Source organism: Budorcas taxicolor, chromosome 14 (genome assembly GCF_023091745.1).
Source record: "Budorcas taxicolor isolate Tak-1 chromosome 14, Takin1.1, whole genome shotgun sequence".
Taxonomy (NCBI): Eukaryota; Metazoa; Chordata; class Mammalia; order Artiodactyla; family Bovidae; genus Budorcas; species Budorcas taxicolor.
Genome location: NC_068923.1, coordinates 32,432,529 through 32,446,484, shown reverse-complemented (window position 1 = coordinate 32,446,484; position 13,956 = coordinate 32,432,529). Strand labels below are relative to the sequence as shown.

The following is a 13,956-nucleotide window of genomic DNA, read 5'->3' as shown; positions in this document are numbered from 1 at the left end:
TGGCACTTACCCCTGTGCTCTGTAGTCTTCAGATACCCAGTGTAAGGCTTGCCTCACTGTGGGCCGTATCACCCAGCACACTGCAGCCTTCTTATAATATCTGTGTGTTTCATGTTTTTCAAATATCTAAGTGCCAAAGGTTTGTGACTTAAACTCAAAGCCTCAGTTGCTTCAGCAAAATATGGAGGGTAAAAATAGTGCCTCCCCTGAGGGGTCCTGTATTAAGTGGGTAATGAATATGATATAGTGATCATTATGCTAGGCACAGAGAAAAGGCCTAGTTTGTAAAAATACTGATGCGTCCTCAGAAAGGAGGTGTTGAAATGTCTCTCTTTTATATTCATGCTCCCCGTCCGAAGCTTGAAATCGAGCCAGGTGGTTCTTTTCCACACAACAGCTCTCTTCTCTAGCTGGGCCCCTCACCATCCCCTCAGTGCGAGGAGTGTACAATATAAAATCTCTGTTCCCACATGAAAACTTTTTCGTTCATGTTGAGGTTTTATTGATAATTTTTTGTTTTTCTTTTTGTTTTTTTTTCAGGAAGGGGAAAGGCTATTGCCTTCTAGTCACCAGTGTTTTACATTGGGGGTTGACTCCTCCTGCTACTATCAGCACTGTAAACACTATAGGGGAAGAGGCCCCGCCCCCGGCCCTAGCAGGTATCATTGAAGGGATGGTCCCCGAGGCTCTGTGCTGGACCCTGCCCGTCACAGCAGTCTTTGCCAAAGCAATTGCACAGCAGAACCTAGAGGAGACCTCATTGCTGTTTCTCACAGTTATTTAGTGGCCAAGGTAGAGAGCAGGAAACACCTGTGTCTCCTGTACTTATCCATCTTGTGTCCTGAGGCAGTTCTTCCAGTAGCTGCAGTAAATCTTCAAATCTTCAAATACAAAAACTGTGCAGACTCAGTCCCTTGGAATTGATCTTCAATGTATCCATGAGAGGAGACTTTTTTATACCAGACGTGTCAGTGGGAAAATGACCTGGAGCCATTCTATTAGGTAAGAACAAAAATCATCTAAGTCTTAGAGCCAAGAGGGGTGTTTAAGAGCCTGGAATAAATTGCAATGCATGCTTAATGTTGCTTCTCTTAAAGGGACGGGTACATGCTTGGTCTAAAATCTTTCTAAGGAATGACAACATTAATCAAAATCTACTAGTTACAAAATGATTGCATCATTATCTATTGTACATTAAATATATATTTATACATATATTTGTATATGAGTGCATTACATTTTATGCGTATGTAAATTTCTGATTAAATTTCTTTAAATATTCTAGGCTTCTGTTTGTGATCAGTTTGATGTTACAGATCATCCCCATGGGAAACAGTAAGAAGCATTTTGTTTATATTCTCTTAGTTTTTATTGCATATTTGTTTGTCAATCACTATCATTCTCATATTTTCAATTAATTTTTAAGGCTATCAAACAGGGAAATATAAAAGTAGTAGAGAAGAAAGCAGCAGTGGTAAAGCTCAGAAGTTCCAGCAGAAAACACTCAACTGGACCTTGAATAATTTAAGGGAGGAGAATGACAGCACGGAGGGCTGGAAGCCTCAGGGTTCATTCCCCTACTCCTTGACTTTCCAAGAGCTAAGTGGCAGTGCTGCAGACAAAGGTCATCCCGGTCAGTGAACTCTGAGTGTGTGTGTCTGTGTGTGTGCTTGTGTGTGTATCTGTGACTGTGTGTCTCTGTGTGTGAGCTTAGAGGGGATCTTATAGACTTTCTCCTTTGTCTCCTTCCTTCGCAGGCAGATTCTTTACCACTAGGAAGCCAGAACCCTGAGTTTAGAATTGGAAAAAAAAAAAAAAAACTAGGATAAGTTAACAATAAAATGAGAAACCCAATGAATAACATTTTACCATCTTTAAATATATAATATAAAGTAAAAGGATAAAGACACTATAAAGTAAAAGGATAAAGACATTATAAAGTATATACTTTATATAAAGTATATATATATAAAGTATTTATATATATAAAGACACTATAAAGTATATACTTTTATACTATAAAGTATAAAGACAGAGGATGTGATGGTTGGATGGCATCACCTACTTGATAGACATGAGTTTGATCAAGCTTTGGGAGTTGGTGATGGACAGGGAAGCATGGCGTGCTGCAGTCCATGGGGTCGCAAAGGGTCGGACACGAACGAGCGACTTGAACTGACTGATAAGGTAAAAAATATTTCCTAGTGAGGTGTTCTTTTACTCTGAAAAAAGTTTTAATATTTTATTGGTAAAACGTGGCTTTGGCTTCTAACTGGTTATTTTTCTGCACGTCCAGAGCTATCTCAATCCCAGATAATAGCGGCCCTTTGCTAGGCTTATCGCAGTCTCTCAGGCTCCAGTGGGAGATTTTTTTTTTTTTTAATTGTTTCGGTGTCTTTGCACCCGTGGGTGGTCCCTGCTCGCTCGCCGCTCTCCGGAGAGGCCAGTCTGTAATCACTGTCTTGGGAAGTCACAGCCTAATTTTAACATATGAAAGGAAGGAAGAAAACGCTACTTTGCAGGGGGCAGGGTTTCCCATATGTCTTAGGGAGCCTTCCTGACCCGCCCGCACCCCTGGTAGTTTGTTTTTAATCCTTAAACTAACAAGCAGGGTTTACCTGAGCAAACACTATTAGCAGGAAGCCAATTTTATTGCCTCCACGAGGGGATCTCTCTTGGCCCTTCTCGGGCTTATCAGACATAGAGGGTCCCGCGCGGAGCTGACCCCAGACGACGCCCCCACAGGTGCACCTCCGCGGCAGAGCTGCTGCCAGAACGGCGGCACCTGCGTGCTGAGCAGCTTCTGCGTGTGCCCCGCTCACTTCACCGGCCGCTACTGTGAGCACGACCAGAGGCGCAGGTAGGCGCGGGGTGGTGCAGGCTGGGGGCACAACGGGGCCTGCGGGGAGAGGAGACTGGGAGCCGGGCGGGGGCGGCGGGACCTCCCGGGGCGGGCCGAGGGTGAGCGCGCCCCCTGCACTAACGCCAGGCCCGGGCTTCCTCAGCAAGTGCGGCGCCCTGGTGCACGGAGCCTGGACCTTCCGCGGCTGCCACCTCTGCAGGTGCGTCTTTGCGGCCCTGCACTGCCTCCCCCTGCAGACACCCGGCCGCTGCGGTAAGAGGAACCCGCCCTGAGTCCGGTGCTCACAACCCGCACTCAGGCAGTTGCTCCTTTATACATACCGACCCATACAGATCTACCTGTGCCAGACGATACAGGAATGAGCAATTTGCAGGGATTCACCACTCGGGAAAGTCACATTCGTGGTGAATCACATAGTGTATTATCATTATAGTCATTGAAAAATTTATCCCTAGGTTTCCCATATCCTACTTGCGGAATTTAAACGTGATTTCCAAACAGTGTCCTTAAATGTTCTTTACAGAGAACAGAACTTTGGAAGCACATAAGCTGGTAATTAGAGCCGCACCTGGCAGACAGGGACAGTTCAGTTCAGTCAGTCGTGTCTGACTCTTTGCAACCCTATGGACTGCAGCACGCCAGGCCTCCCTGTCCATCGCCAACTCCTAGAGTTGACTCAAACTCATGTCCTTTGAGTCGGTGATGCCACCCAACCATCTCATCCTCTGTCGTCCCCTTCTCCTGCCTTGAACTTTGCCCAACATCAGGGTCTTTTCAAATAAGTCAGTTCTTCACATGAGGTGGCCAAAGTATTGGAGTTTCAACATCAGTCCTTCCACTGAACATTCAGGACTAATTTCCTTTAGGATGGACTGGTTGGATCTTCTTGCTGTCCAAGGGACTCTCAAGAGCCTTCTTCAACACCGCAGTTCAAAAGTATCAATTCTTCTGCGCTCAGCTTTCTTTATAGTCCAACTCTCACATCCATACATGACTACTGGAAAAACCATAGCTTTAACAGGGTACCCAAACTAAATCTCTAGGGACTTCTCTACACTGGGCCAGTACCCACCTTCTCAACTGAAATGTAGAGAGCGCCCTGGAGCAGGACAGGAGCAGGCCTGAATGGCCAAGTGCTGCCCTTCAAGGCCAACCTGGCAATCTCCAGGAAGCAAGATGCCTGGTAACCGCAGCTCAGGCCTGCCACATAAATAAAAGTCAGTGGGGTGTGGACTACACGCAGGGTGAACACTTATTTGTGATGACTCTGAGCAGTTCCCAACTCAATGAAAATGTTTTACTTGTAAAACTAAGGAATGTGAATCTTCTGAGGTCAGAAAACAGACGAAATGCTCGGCTGCAGAGTCGTCATCTCAGGCAGGGACCAGAGACACAGGTATAGCAGGCACGGCATTTCTGTGGCCTTCTCCCCTTTACAGTAAGCTCTGGCTGGGATAGCAGTAAGGGACTTGGTTAACGCAAGCAGAGCTCTTCGGTCCTCTTTGTTAGCCTTGGGTGGGCTCCAAGTAAAGACCCTAGGCCTACTCTCCTTCCTGCACTATAGTCGACCCTGGGCCAATCCCACAGTGTAAGGGTGTGCCTAATGGTGGTACAGCCCTTCACCCCCACTTCACATGCCCTTGTCCACTGTTAGATTGCTGTAGAAAAGCAGCGCTCTTGGGGGTGGAGCCCTTCAAACCACCCTCTTGGTGGGGTTCCCTGGGTGGGGTGCCTGGTGGAGGAACATACATAATGAAAGCTCAGCTTCAGACCCATCTTCCTCCCTTCCTTCCTCCTCTGCAACCTGGGATAGGATCAGCATTCTAGTGACATTCTTAGTGAAGGTGCAGCCCTTCAGCCCCACTTCAGCTCCCCTTCCTCAGCCAGCTCTGCATGGTGCCAGCAGTGTGTGTGGGGAGTGGGGGGAAGGGGTGGGTGGGTGTGTGGTGGTGATTATAATACAATATACTTTCCCTTTCTCCCTCTCCTATCGGGCTCTTCATTTGCTGGGCCTGTGCCACTGATTCAGTAGCTAGTCTTTGAATGACCCAGAGAAAGGACATAGATTATGGCATAAGCATTAGAATTGCGGACGGTGCCTGTGTAGTCCTACAGGTGAAGTCATTTCCCACTGTGGTTGGCGCTCCTTGCAGTGATGTGGGGAAAGGCCTAGCTGTGATCATTTTCAGTCTTCTAAGCAAGGGCTTCCCTTTTGGCTCAGCTGGTAAAGAATCTGCCTGCAGTGCAGAAGACCTGGGTTTGATCCCTGGGTTGGAAAGTTCCCCTGGAGAAGGGAAAGGCTACCCACTCCAATATTCTGGCCTAGAGAATTCAGTCCATGGGGTCACAAAGGGTCGGACATGACTGAGCAACTTTCACTTTCTAGCAAAGCCAGCTTGGGTTCTAAGCACCAGAGCAGGAGCTAGGTTCCAAGATGTCTGCTCACATCCTGGAGAACATTCAAGGCTGGGACTGCTGTCTGCCAAGGACAATGACTGACTCTGAAAATGTGGCTTGTTCTCATCAAAAGTGAACCAAATAGTGAGATCATCTCTCAGAGTAATTTGTCAGGAGCACTCTGTGACCCATTGATTGTGCATCAGGGCAGATGACAGTGATGGTGGCTGTGCTGACTGTGGTTACGACCTGAGGATGACGATGGTAGTGATAGCAGCAGTGCTGATAGATGATTATGATGCTGTGAAGATAACAGTCATCAGGATAAGCATCTTTATTAGCTCTCAGTTTATTTCAGGGACTTTATTTACTTAATCCCAGTCAATTCTTAACAAGCCTTTGAAGTAAGTATTATACTTTTTATATTTGAGGAAACTGAAGCCTACAGTGGTTAACTTCTTCAGCTATTCCTTTTTTTTCTTAAGAGATAAATTGTCATATTTTATAATAACATTTAAATTATTTTAAAATATAAATCAACGTACAATAGCATACTGGTATAAACATTGAAAAAATGATAATTAATATACAATTAATATTAATTGGAATAAAATTGCTATCATTCAGAGTACATAAGCACATCCCTGAACTATGTCAGACACTTTTAAAAAAAATGAGATAGTTCAGTTCAGCTCAGTCACTCAGTCATGCTGACTCTTTTCGACCCCATGGACTGCAGCATGCCAGGCTTCCCTGTCCATCGCCAGCTCCCGGAGCCAGATCTAACTCATGTCCATGGAGACAGTAATGCCATCCAACCATCTTATCCTCTGTTGTCCCCTTCTCCTCCTGCCCCCAATCTTTCCCAGCATCAGGGTCTTTTTCAATGAGTTAGTTCTTCGCATGAGGCGGCCAAAGTATTGGAGCTTCAGCTTCAGCATCAGTCCTAATGAGTATTCAGGACTGATTTCCTTTAGGATTCACTGGTTTGATTTCCTTGCAGTCCAAGGGACTCTCAAGAGTCTTCTCCAACACCACAACTCAAAACCATCAATTATTCAGTGCTCAGCTTTCTTTGTGGTCCAACTCTTGACATCCATACATGACTACTGGAAAAACCATAGCTTTGACTAGATGGACCTTTGTTTGCAAAGTAATGTCTCTGCTTTTTAATATGCTATCTAGGTTGGTCATAACTTTTCTTCCAAGGAGCAAGCATCTTTTAATTTTATAGCTGCAGTCACCATCTGCAGTGACTTTTATGATTGCCATGTAGCATTATATTAGTTTCAGGTATACACAATGATTTGGCATTATATACAAATATATACAATTGAGAAATGATAACCACAGCAAACCTAGTTAACATCCATCACCATACATACAATAATGACATTCTTTTTCTTGTGATGAGAAATTTTAAGATCTACTCTCTTTCTTGTTGTTCAGTCGCTCAGTCATGTCTGACTCTTTTCAACCCCATGGACTGAGGCACGCCAGGCTTCCTTGTCCTTCACTATCTCCCAGAGCTTGCTCAAACTCATGTCCATTGAGTCGGTGATGCCATCCAACCATCTCATCCTCTGTCGTCCCCTTCTCCTCCTGCCCTCAATATTTCCCAGCATCAGGGTCTTTTCCAGTGAGTCAGCTCTTCTCATCAGGTGGCAGCTTTAGCATCAGTCTACTCTCTTAGTAATTTTCAAATATGCAATGCAGTATTATTAACTGTAGTCACCATCTTGTACATTACATCAGTTTCTTTTCTTTCTTTTTCAATTTTTAGATTCTATAAAAAAGTGAAATCAGATGGTATTTGTCATTTTTGTCTCACTTATTTTGCTTCCCAGAATGCCTTCAAGGTCCATCTCTGTTGTTGCAAATGGCAAGGTTTCCTTCCAGACTTTTCCTATAATTTTCAGTATAAAATAAATATTCTTTGGAGTGATATTTTTTACACTAAGATTTTATTATGGATATAATTAGAATTCTTATTGGTAAAGCTACACTTTTTATTGAATTTTCTCTGAGCCACTGAGTAGATCTGCCCTAAATATGCTTTTTTTAAAAATTGAATGAAAGATTCTTTAAGTTCTGTAGTGTTTTTAAATATTTCTGAAGTCTCACACAGATGATTTCACATAATAGTCCTCTTATTTTCTGAATGTTCATATCGCCTCTTCCCTCTTTGTTCTCTCTTCTGGTAAGCACTAGTTTGTTTTCTGTATCAGTGAGTCTGCTTCTTTCTTGTTTTAGTCAATAGTTTGTTGTGTTTTTTAGATTCCATGTATAAATTTTATCATTCAGTATTTGTCTTTCTCTATCTGCCATTTGACTAAGGATAATACCCTCCAAGTTCATTTATGTTGCTGGAATGGCAAAATTTCGTTTTATGGCCAAGTAGTATTCTCTCTTGTGTGTGTATGTGTTTATCACATCTTCTTTATCTATTTATCTGTTGATAAACACTTAGGTTGCTTCCATACTTTGACAATTTTAATAATGCTGCTATGAACATTGGCGTGCATGTATCTTTTTGAATTAGTGTTTTGGGGTTTCCTGGATGTATACCCAGGAGTGGAATTGCTGGTCATATGGTAATTCCAATTTTAGTTTTTTGAAAAAAACCTCTATACTATTTTTGACAGTGGCTATACCAATTTACATTCCCATCAACCGTGTAGAAGGGTTCCCTTTTATCCACATTCTCAACAGCTTTTGTTATCTGCATTCTTTTTGATGATGCCCATTCTGATAGGTAAGAGATAACATCTCATTGTGGTTTGGAGTTGCATTTCCCTGATGATAAGCCATCTTGAGCATCTTTTCATGTGCCTGTTGGCCATCTACATTTACTCTTTGGAAAAAAATCTGTTCAGTTTTTTGTCCAATCCTTAAATCTGGTTTATTGTGAGATTTTTTTTTTTTTAATACTGAGTTGTATGAGCAGTTTATATATATTGGATATTAATCCCTTATATGTCATATCATTTGCAAACATTTCCTCCCATTCAGTAGGTTGCCTTTTTGTTTTGTCGATGATTTCCTTTGCTGTGCAAAAGCTTTTATATTTGTTTGGATCCCATTTGTTTATTTGCGCTTTTACTTGCTTTGCTTTAGGAGACAAATACAAAAAAACACTGCTGCGATTTATGTAAAAGAGTGTTCTGCATATGTTTCCTCTGGGAGTTTTATTGTATCCATTCTTCTGCGTAAGTCTTTAATCCATTTTGAGTTTATTTTTGTGTATGTATGATGTTAGGGGGGCTTCCTTGGTGGCTCAGAGGTTAAAGCATCTGCCTCTAATACAGGAGACTTGGGTTCGATCCCTGGGTTGGGAAGATCCCCTGGAGAAGGAAATGGCAACCCACTCCAGTATTCTTGCCTGGAGAATCCCATGGATGGAGGAGCCTGGTGGGCTACAGTCCATGGGGTTGCAAAGAGTCGGACACGACTGAGCGACTTAACTTAACTTAACTTTATGATGTTAGGGAGTTTTCTAATTTCATTCTTTTACATATAGTTGTCCAATTTTCCCAGCACCGCTCATTGAAGAGACTATCTTTTCTCCATTATGTAACCTTGTCTCCTTTGTCATAGATTAATTGATCATTTATTAATGGGTTTATTGTGAGCCTCTTTAAGAATATTTTGGATGGTATTATTTAGAATATTGAAAATTTGACCACATTGTAAATCCAATAGCAGAATAATAGGTAAGTAAATGTTTTAATTCCTTTAATGGAATTTTATGATGACTTTGAAGAGTATATAGAAGATAGAGTGGAAAACTGTGTTTCCAATATAATTCTAATGTGAAAGGACACATATGGATAGGGGAATCACAAATATTGGGTTGGCCAAAAAGTTCCTTTGGGTTTTTTATAATGTCTTATGGAAAAATCCAAACACTTTTTAGCCAATCCAAAAGATAAAAGTATGCTACAGAATCAGGGTCCTTTGGCTCCTCTAAGCACACAAAGGCCAGAGAGTCTCCAAGTGCCCTCTTTGCTTGACACTCTATGGTTTCACATACAACAGGCTTTCTTAATCCCAATATAATATCTTTTCAAGGACATATTTTTCATTCTGTTTCAGAGGAACACCTGTTTATTCTCCAGTTTCCTCATGTAAAATGAGGATAATCTGCCCTGAACTTTCACACAGATATTGAAGAATAAAATTTATGCAAAGCAGTCTTATTTGTTGGTGTGAGCTGTTTTGTAATTTTTCTCTTCCATGACCTAAAATAATGCTCTGTGTATAATAATTCTAAATAAATATTAAGTGGATGACTCTTGATGTTTTAGTTCCAAATATGGTGCCAAAGAAGAAACACCATAAAGGCCATTGCCTACTATTATATTACATTAAAACAATCTATTTTCAGTATTCTATTAATAAATACAGTATATTTTAGACAGGTAAATATCATTCTACCATTTTCTTCATTTACATTTGTTAATTTTGTGTTTAAAGAGGAAATTTGGCATAATAGAAAAAGCCAAATTTTAAATGGGAAATCCCCAAAATACTTGTTCAAATCCCCCAAAATAGTTGTTGTAATGTTTACCATCTTTATAAACTGTGCTTCAGTCTCCACAGCAGAAACAATTTACCCCATAGATTTGTAAAGATGAAAAGGCCCTATACCTGTTTTATATGGTACATAAAATAAAATATTGTTGCATTATTTTCACCATCGACAGTATTCACATCAGTACAATGAGGTTAGAAAAAATTGCTTCATGATCTAGCACTTACATGCAAATTTACTAAAACGTGTTTTTTAGGTTGTGAAAAATACCCACTATACACATTAATTGGTGAGCATTGCTAGAGTTGAAAAAATAAAAATCAAGAAGAGTGACAGCCTTGGAGCTAGCAGTCCTTAAATCAACCCATGATCTCGTTTTACTGAGAAGGTGATTCTTCCTATATATCACCCAAAGAATTAAGTATTTCTTTAGCATCAAGAACCAGTATATTCTAAAATTTAGAGTCTAAGTAATGACACAGTGAAGAAGCAATTTAGAACTTCCTCAGAGAGAAACAGGTCATGTAAATGTCAGATTGGGGTCAGGTCAGGCTTCATCTCATTCTTCAAACCCAATTTAAAAAGTACAGTTCTGTCGCAAAGCAGACAACCAACCAAACAACAAGCAAGTGAAGGTCTGCAGGCCGGAGCCAGACTGTGGACCTGTTGGAAGGATGGCCTTCCTAGGTCCTGGCCCCAGCTGGCTGCCAGCTGAGGGCGTGCTGACTGGGAGAGAGCAGACCCTTTGTCAAATCCCTCTGGGACATTCTCCCATGATAGGTGTCATTTCAGTGGGGTAGCTTCTCTGGGTGTCATGACAGGAGAGAAAGCTATTTGGTTTTCCAAGGGCATTCAGGGTTATCTGTAAACTGGAAAATTTGGGGAATGCTAGCTCTGGACCTCATATTGAAGTATGATTTTATCCTCACCCAAGGTGGTCTCCAAACTATTTTTAAATCACCACTTAGTACTCTTGCCTGGAAAATCCCATGGACGGGAGAGCCTGGTAGGCTGCAGTCCATGGGGTCGCTAAGAGTCGGACACGACTGAGTGATTTCACTTTCACTTTTCACTTTCATGCACTGGAGAAGGAAATGGCAACCCACTCCAGTGTTCTTGCCTGGAGAATCCCAGGGATGGGGGAGCCTGGTGGGCTGCCGTCTCTGGGGTCGCACAGAGTCGGACATGACTGAAGTGACTTAGTGACTTAACAGCAGCAGCAGCAGCAGCGGTGGTGGGGACATAGTGGCACATACTGAGTATTCACAAATTTGATTTCACTCTATCTTCCTTTTCACACATGCTTAAGACTAAAGTAATGATAAAAATCTCTGCGATGTGTAAGTCTAAAAAGAGAACTTCTGGTAAGTATATAATTAAAATCCCATGTTTTAGTATATCATCATTGGTAGCAGAGTTTCTTTTTTGGTAGGACATAAATGATGATGGGCTTCCAGATAGCACTAGTGGTGAAGAACCTGCCTGCCAATGCAGGAGATGCAGGAGATGCAGGAGATGTGGGTTTGATCCCTGGGTTGGGAAGATCCCCTGGAGGAGGGCATGGCACCCTACCCCAATACTCTTGCCTGGAGAGTCCATGGACAAAGGAGTCTGGTGAGCTACAGTCCATAGGTTCACAAAAAGAGAGTTGGACATGACTGAGCGACTCATCTCAGCAAAAATGATGATAGGCCACAGAACCATTGATTTTGTAGGTTTCAATAAACAGTAAATGTGAAGAAAGCTTGCTTTAATTTTTCCTATCAATATATAGTGGAAGTTCTAATATTTTCTCTCTTAGCTCAGTGGGTGACCTTGAGTCCCTAAGGAGGGACATTGCCTGGTGCTCACAGCCCCAGTTTGGGGATCCCTGCTTAGGGGACTGACTTGGTCTAACCAAACTCATAAAACTGACTCTAACAATGGCCTTTGAGTTCACATGCAAGAAAAGACCGCCAACAGGGCCTGAATCCTCTCTGTGGTCAGCCTGTTCCCTTTCACCAGGGGAAAAATCGACAGTGAAGCTCAGTATGGGCTGACCTGTAGCTGCTTCTCACACTGGGAGCACCTGTTGTATCATCAGCTTTTCTGGAGCTACCTCTGAGCCTGGATGCTAAGGCTCCTGTTTTATGGGGTTCTAGTACCTTGGATGTTCTTTGGAAGGAATGATGCTAAAGCTGAAACTCCAGTACTTTGGCCACCTCATGCGAAGAGTTGACTCATTGGAAAAGACTCTGATGCTGGGAGGGATTGGGGGCAGGAAGAGAAGGGGACAACATCCAGATGGCTGGATGGCATCACCAACTCGATGGACGTGAGTCTGAGTGAACTCTGGGAGTTGGTGGAGGACAGGGAGGCCTGGCGTGCTGCAGTTCATGGGGTCACAAAGAGTTGGACATGACTGAGCAACTGAACTGAACTGAACTGAACTGAAGTACCCTGGAACAACCCTCTCCCACGTGGGGTGATGTGGGGAATGGTGCCCAGGTCTGCAGTGAGCCTGCCCTCAGTCTTGTGCTGAGCGCGGCCTCCTGGCCATGCTCACCATAGTCACCTGCAGAAAGAGGCAGGGCAGGTCTCTGCTGCAGTGACTTGTCTTTATCTCTACTCATTAGCTTTTGATGGTTCAAGCTGACCACAGGTTTTGACGTTCAGAAGGCACTTTCTGGTGGAATCCTAGAGGACAGGGCTTGGCAGGTTTGTCAGGGAGAAGAGCAGGTTGGCCTCTGCCAAGCAGCCCTGGGGAAAAAGTCCCTGTAAGTTGGGGCTTTGTATGCCTCCCTGACCAGCCGATCCCACATCCAACCCCAGATTTGCTTGGGAGACTACTTAGTGGAGTTGGTACCCCTGCCTATAGCCATGCCTGTGGGGCTTGTCAGTTTTACATGGTAACCCTTCATCACCAGGGAGTTTAGCAAATACCCTTATCTGGTATCACTACCCCAGAGATTCCCACTCAGCACCTCTGGGGTGGGGTCCTAGCCATTAGAGAAAGCCAGACCTACTGAGTTTGGGGCTCAGAGTGAGACCTGCAGTGGAGGAGCCACACTGCCTCAGTGGGGTGGTGAACACTCCAACTGGGGCACATCTGCAGCTGTGCCTCGTTGTCACGTCCTTTGTGAGACTGTCCACCATTGCTGTAGGAAAGGCTGCTTTCCTCCTCTTTAATAAGTGGTCCCTAGTCAAAGAAATAGTGTTAGGACTATCTGGGGAACAGATGACAACAGATGGATGCAAGCTGTTTTATTTCATTTTAAATCAGATCCACTTGCCTGAATTGTTAAATGACAGTATAGTACTCTGAACCACCACCTTGGTTAGCTCATGTGCCAAATGATAAGGGCTGAAGGACTATTTCTTTGTGAGACTTAAAAACAGCAAACAGATTCTCCTTCAGCTCTCCAAGTTACGTAAAAATCCCTCTGTTTCCAGCTGCAGTGAAAGGAATGCACAAGTTAAAGGGAAGCGCATCTCCCTTGAGCTGTGCTGTGTTCTCTACAGCTGGTGTCCACCATGCTCTGTGCTGCCCACCAGGCGGCCCAGTCCACAGGGCAGGGCCCAGGAGGGAGGCCCAGGCAGAAAAGGGCCTTTCCTAGAGTAGGTGCAGACATTTCTAGTTCACTGTCTTAAAGCAGGCCTGCCACAGCATGTCTCATAACTCTCTTGGGATTTTTTTTTTCCAGACTTGAAAGACTTTCTCGCCTCACACTCTAATGGACTGAGAACCCAGCTCCCGTGGCGTGTTCTCCTCCTCTTGTCCTGCTTCCTCCTGAAATCCATCCTCAGTGAACGGGGAGCCTGCTGATCAGACCACAGTTCACCCAGCAGAACCAGAACTGTTCCTGGCCTCCCAACGTGGCTGAACCAGATGGTGCTGCATGGGGAAGCCAGGGGTTATATATGTTCCCTTGCATTGTCTATGTTGTATGTAATAGACTGGTTTCCTTATAAACAAGAACATTAAATGAATATTTGTAATGCTTAAAAAACTTTTTAATGGAAGAGCCTTTCTTGCTTTTCTAGTTATTTCAAGGTACAGTAAGTTTCCTACATACAAATGAGTTCCATTCTAAAAGCATGTTCATAAATCCAATTTGCTTGTAAGCACAGCAAAGTTAGCTTAGGTACCAAGCAAATACAATCCGCTATGTAGGTTAAAGCT

At 43.3% G+C, this 13,956-nt stretch overlaps 1 protein-coding gene across 1 annotated transcript; it reads left to right on the top strand.

Moving 5' to 3' along the window:
• The first annotated feature begins 979 nt into the window (after positions 1 to 979).
• Positions 980 to 13,599, top strand: LOC128059656 (cryptic protein-like). The gene is made up of 6 exons (XM_052652057.1): positions 980 to 1,002; positions 1,286 to 1,335; positions 1,427 to 1,633; positions 2,746 to 2,860; positions 3,006 to 3,115; positions 13,478 to 13,599. Exons 1-6 carry the CDS (start codon positions 980 to 982, stop codon positions 13,597 to 13,599), a joined length of 627 nt encoding a protein of 208 aa, XP_052508017.1.
• Positions 13,600 to 13,956: the final 357 nt, after the last annotated feature.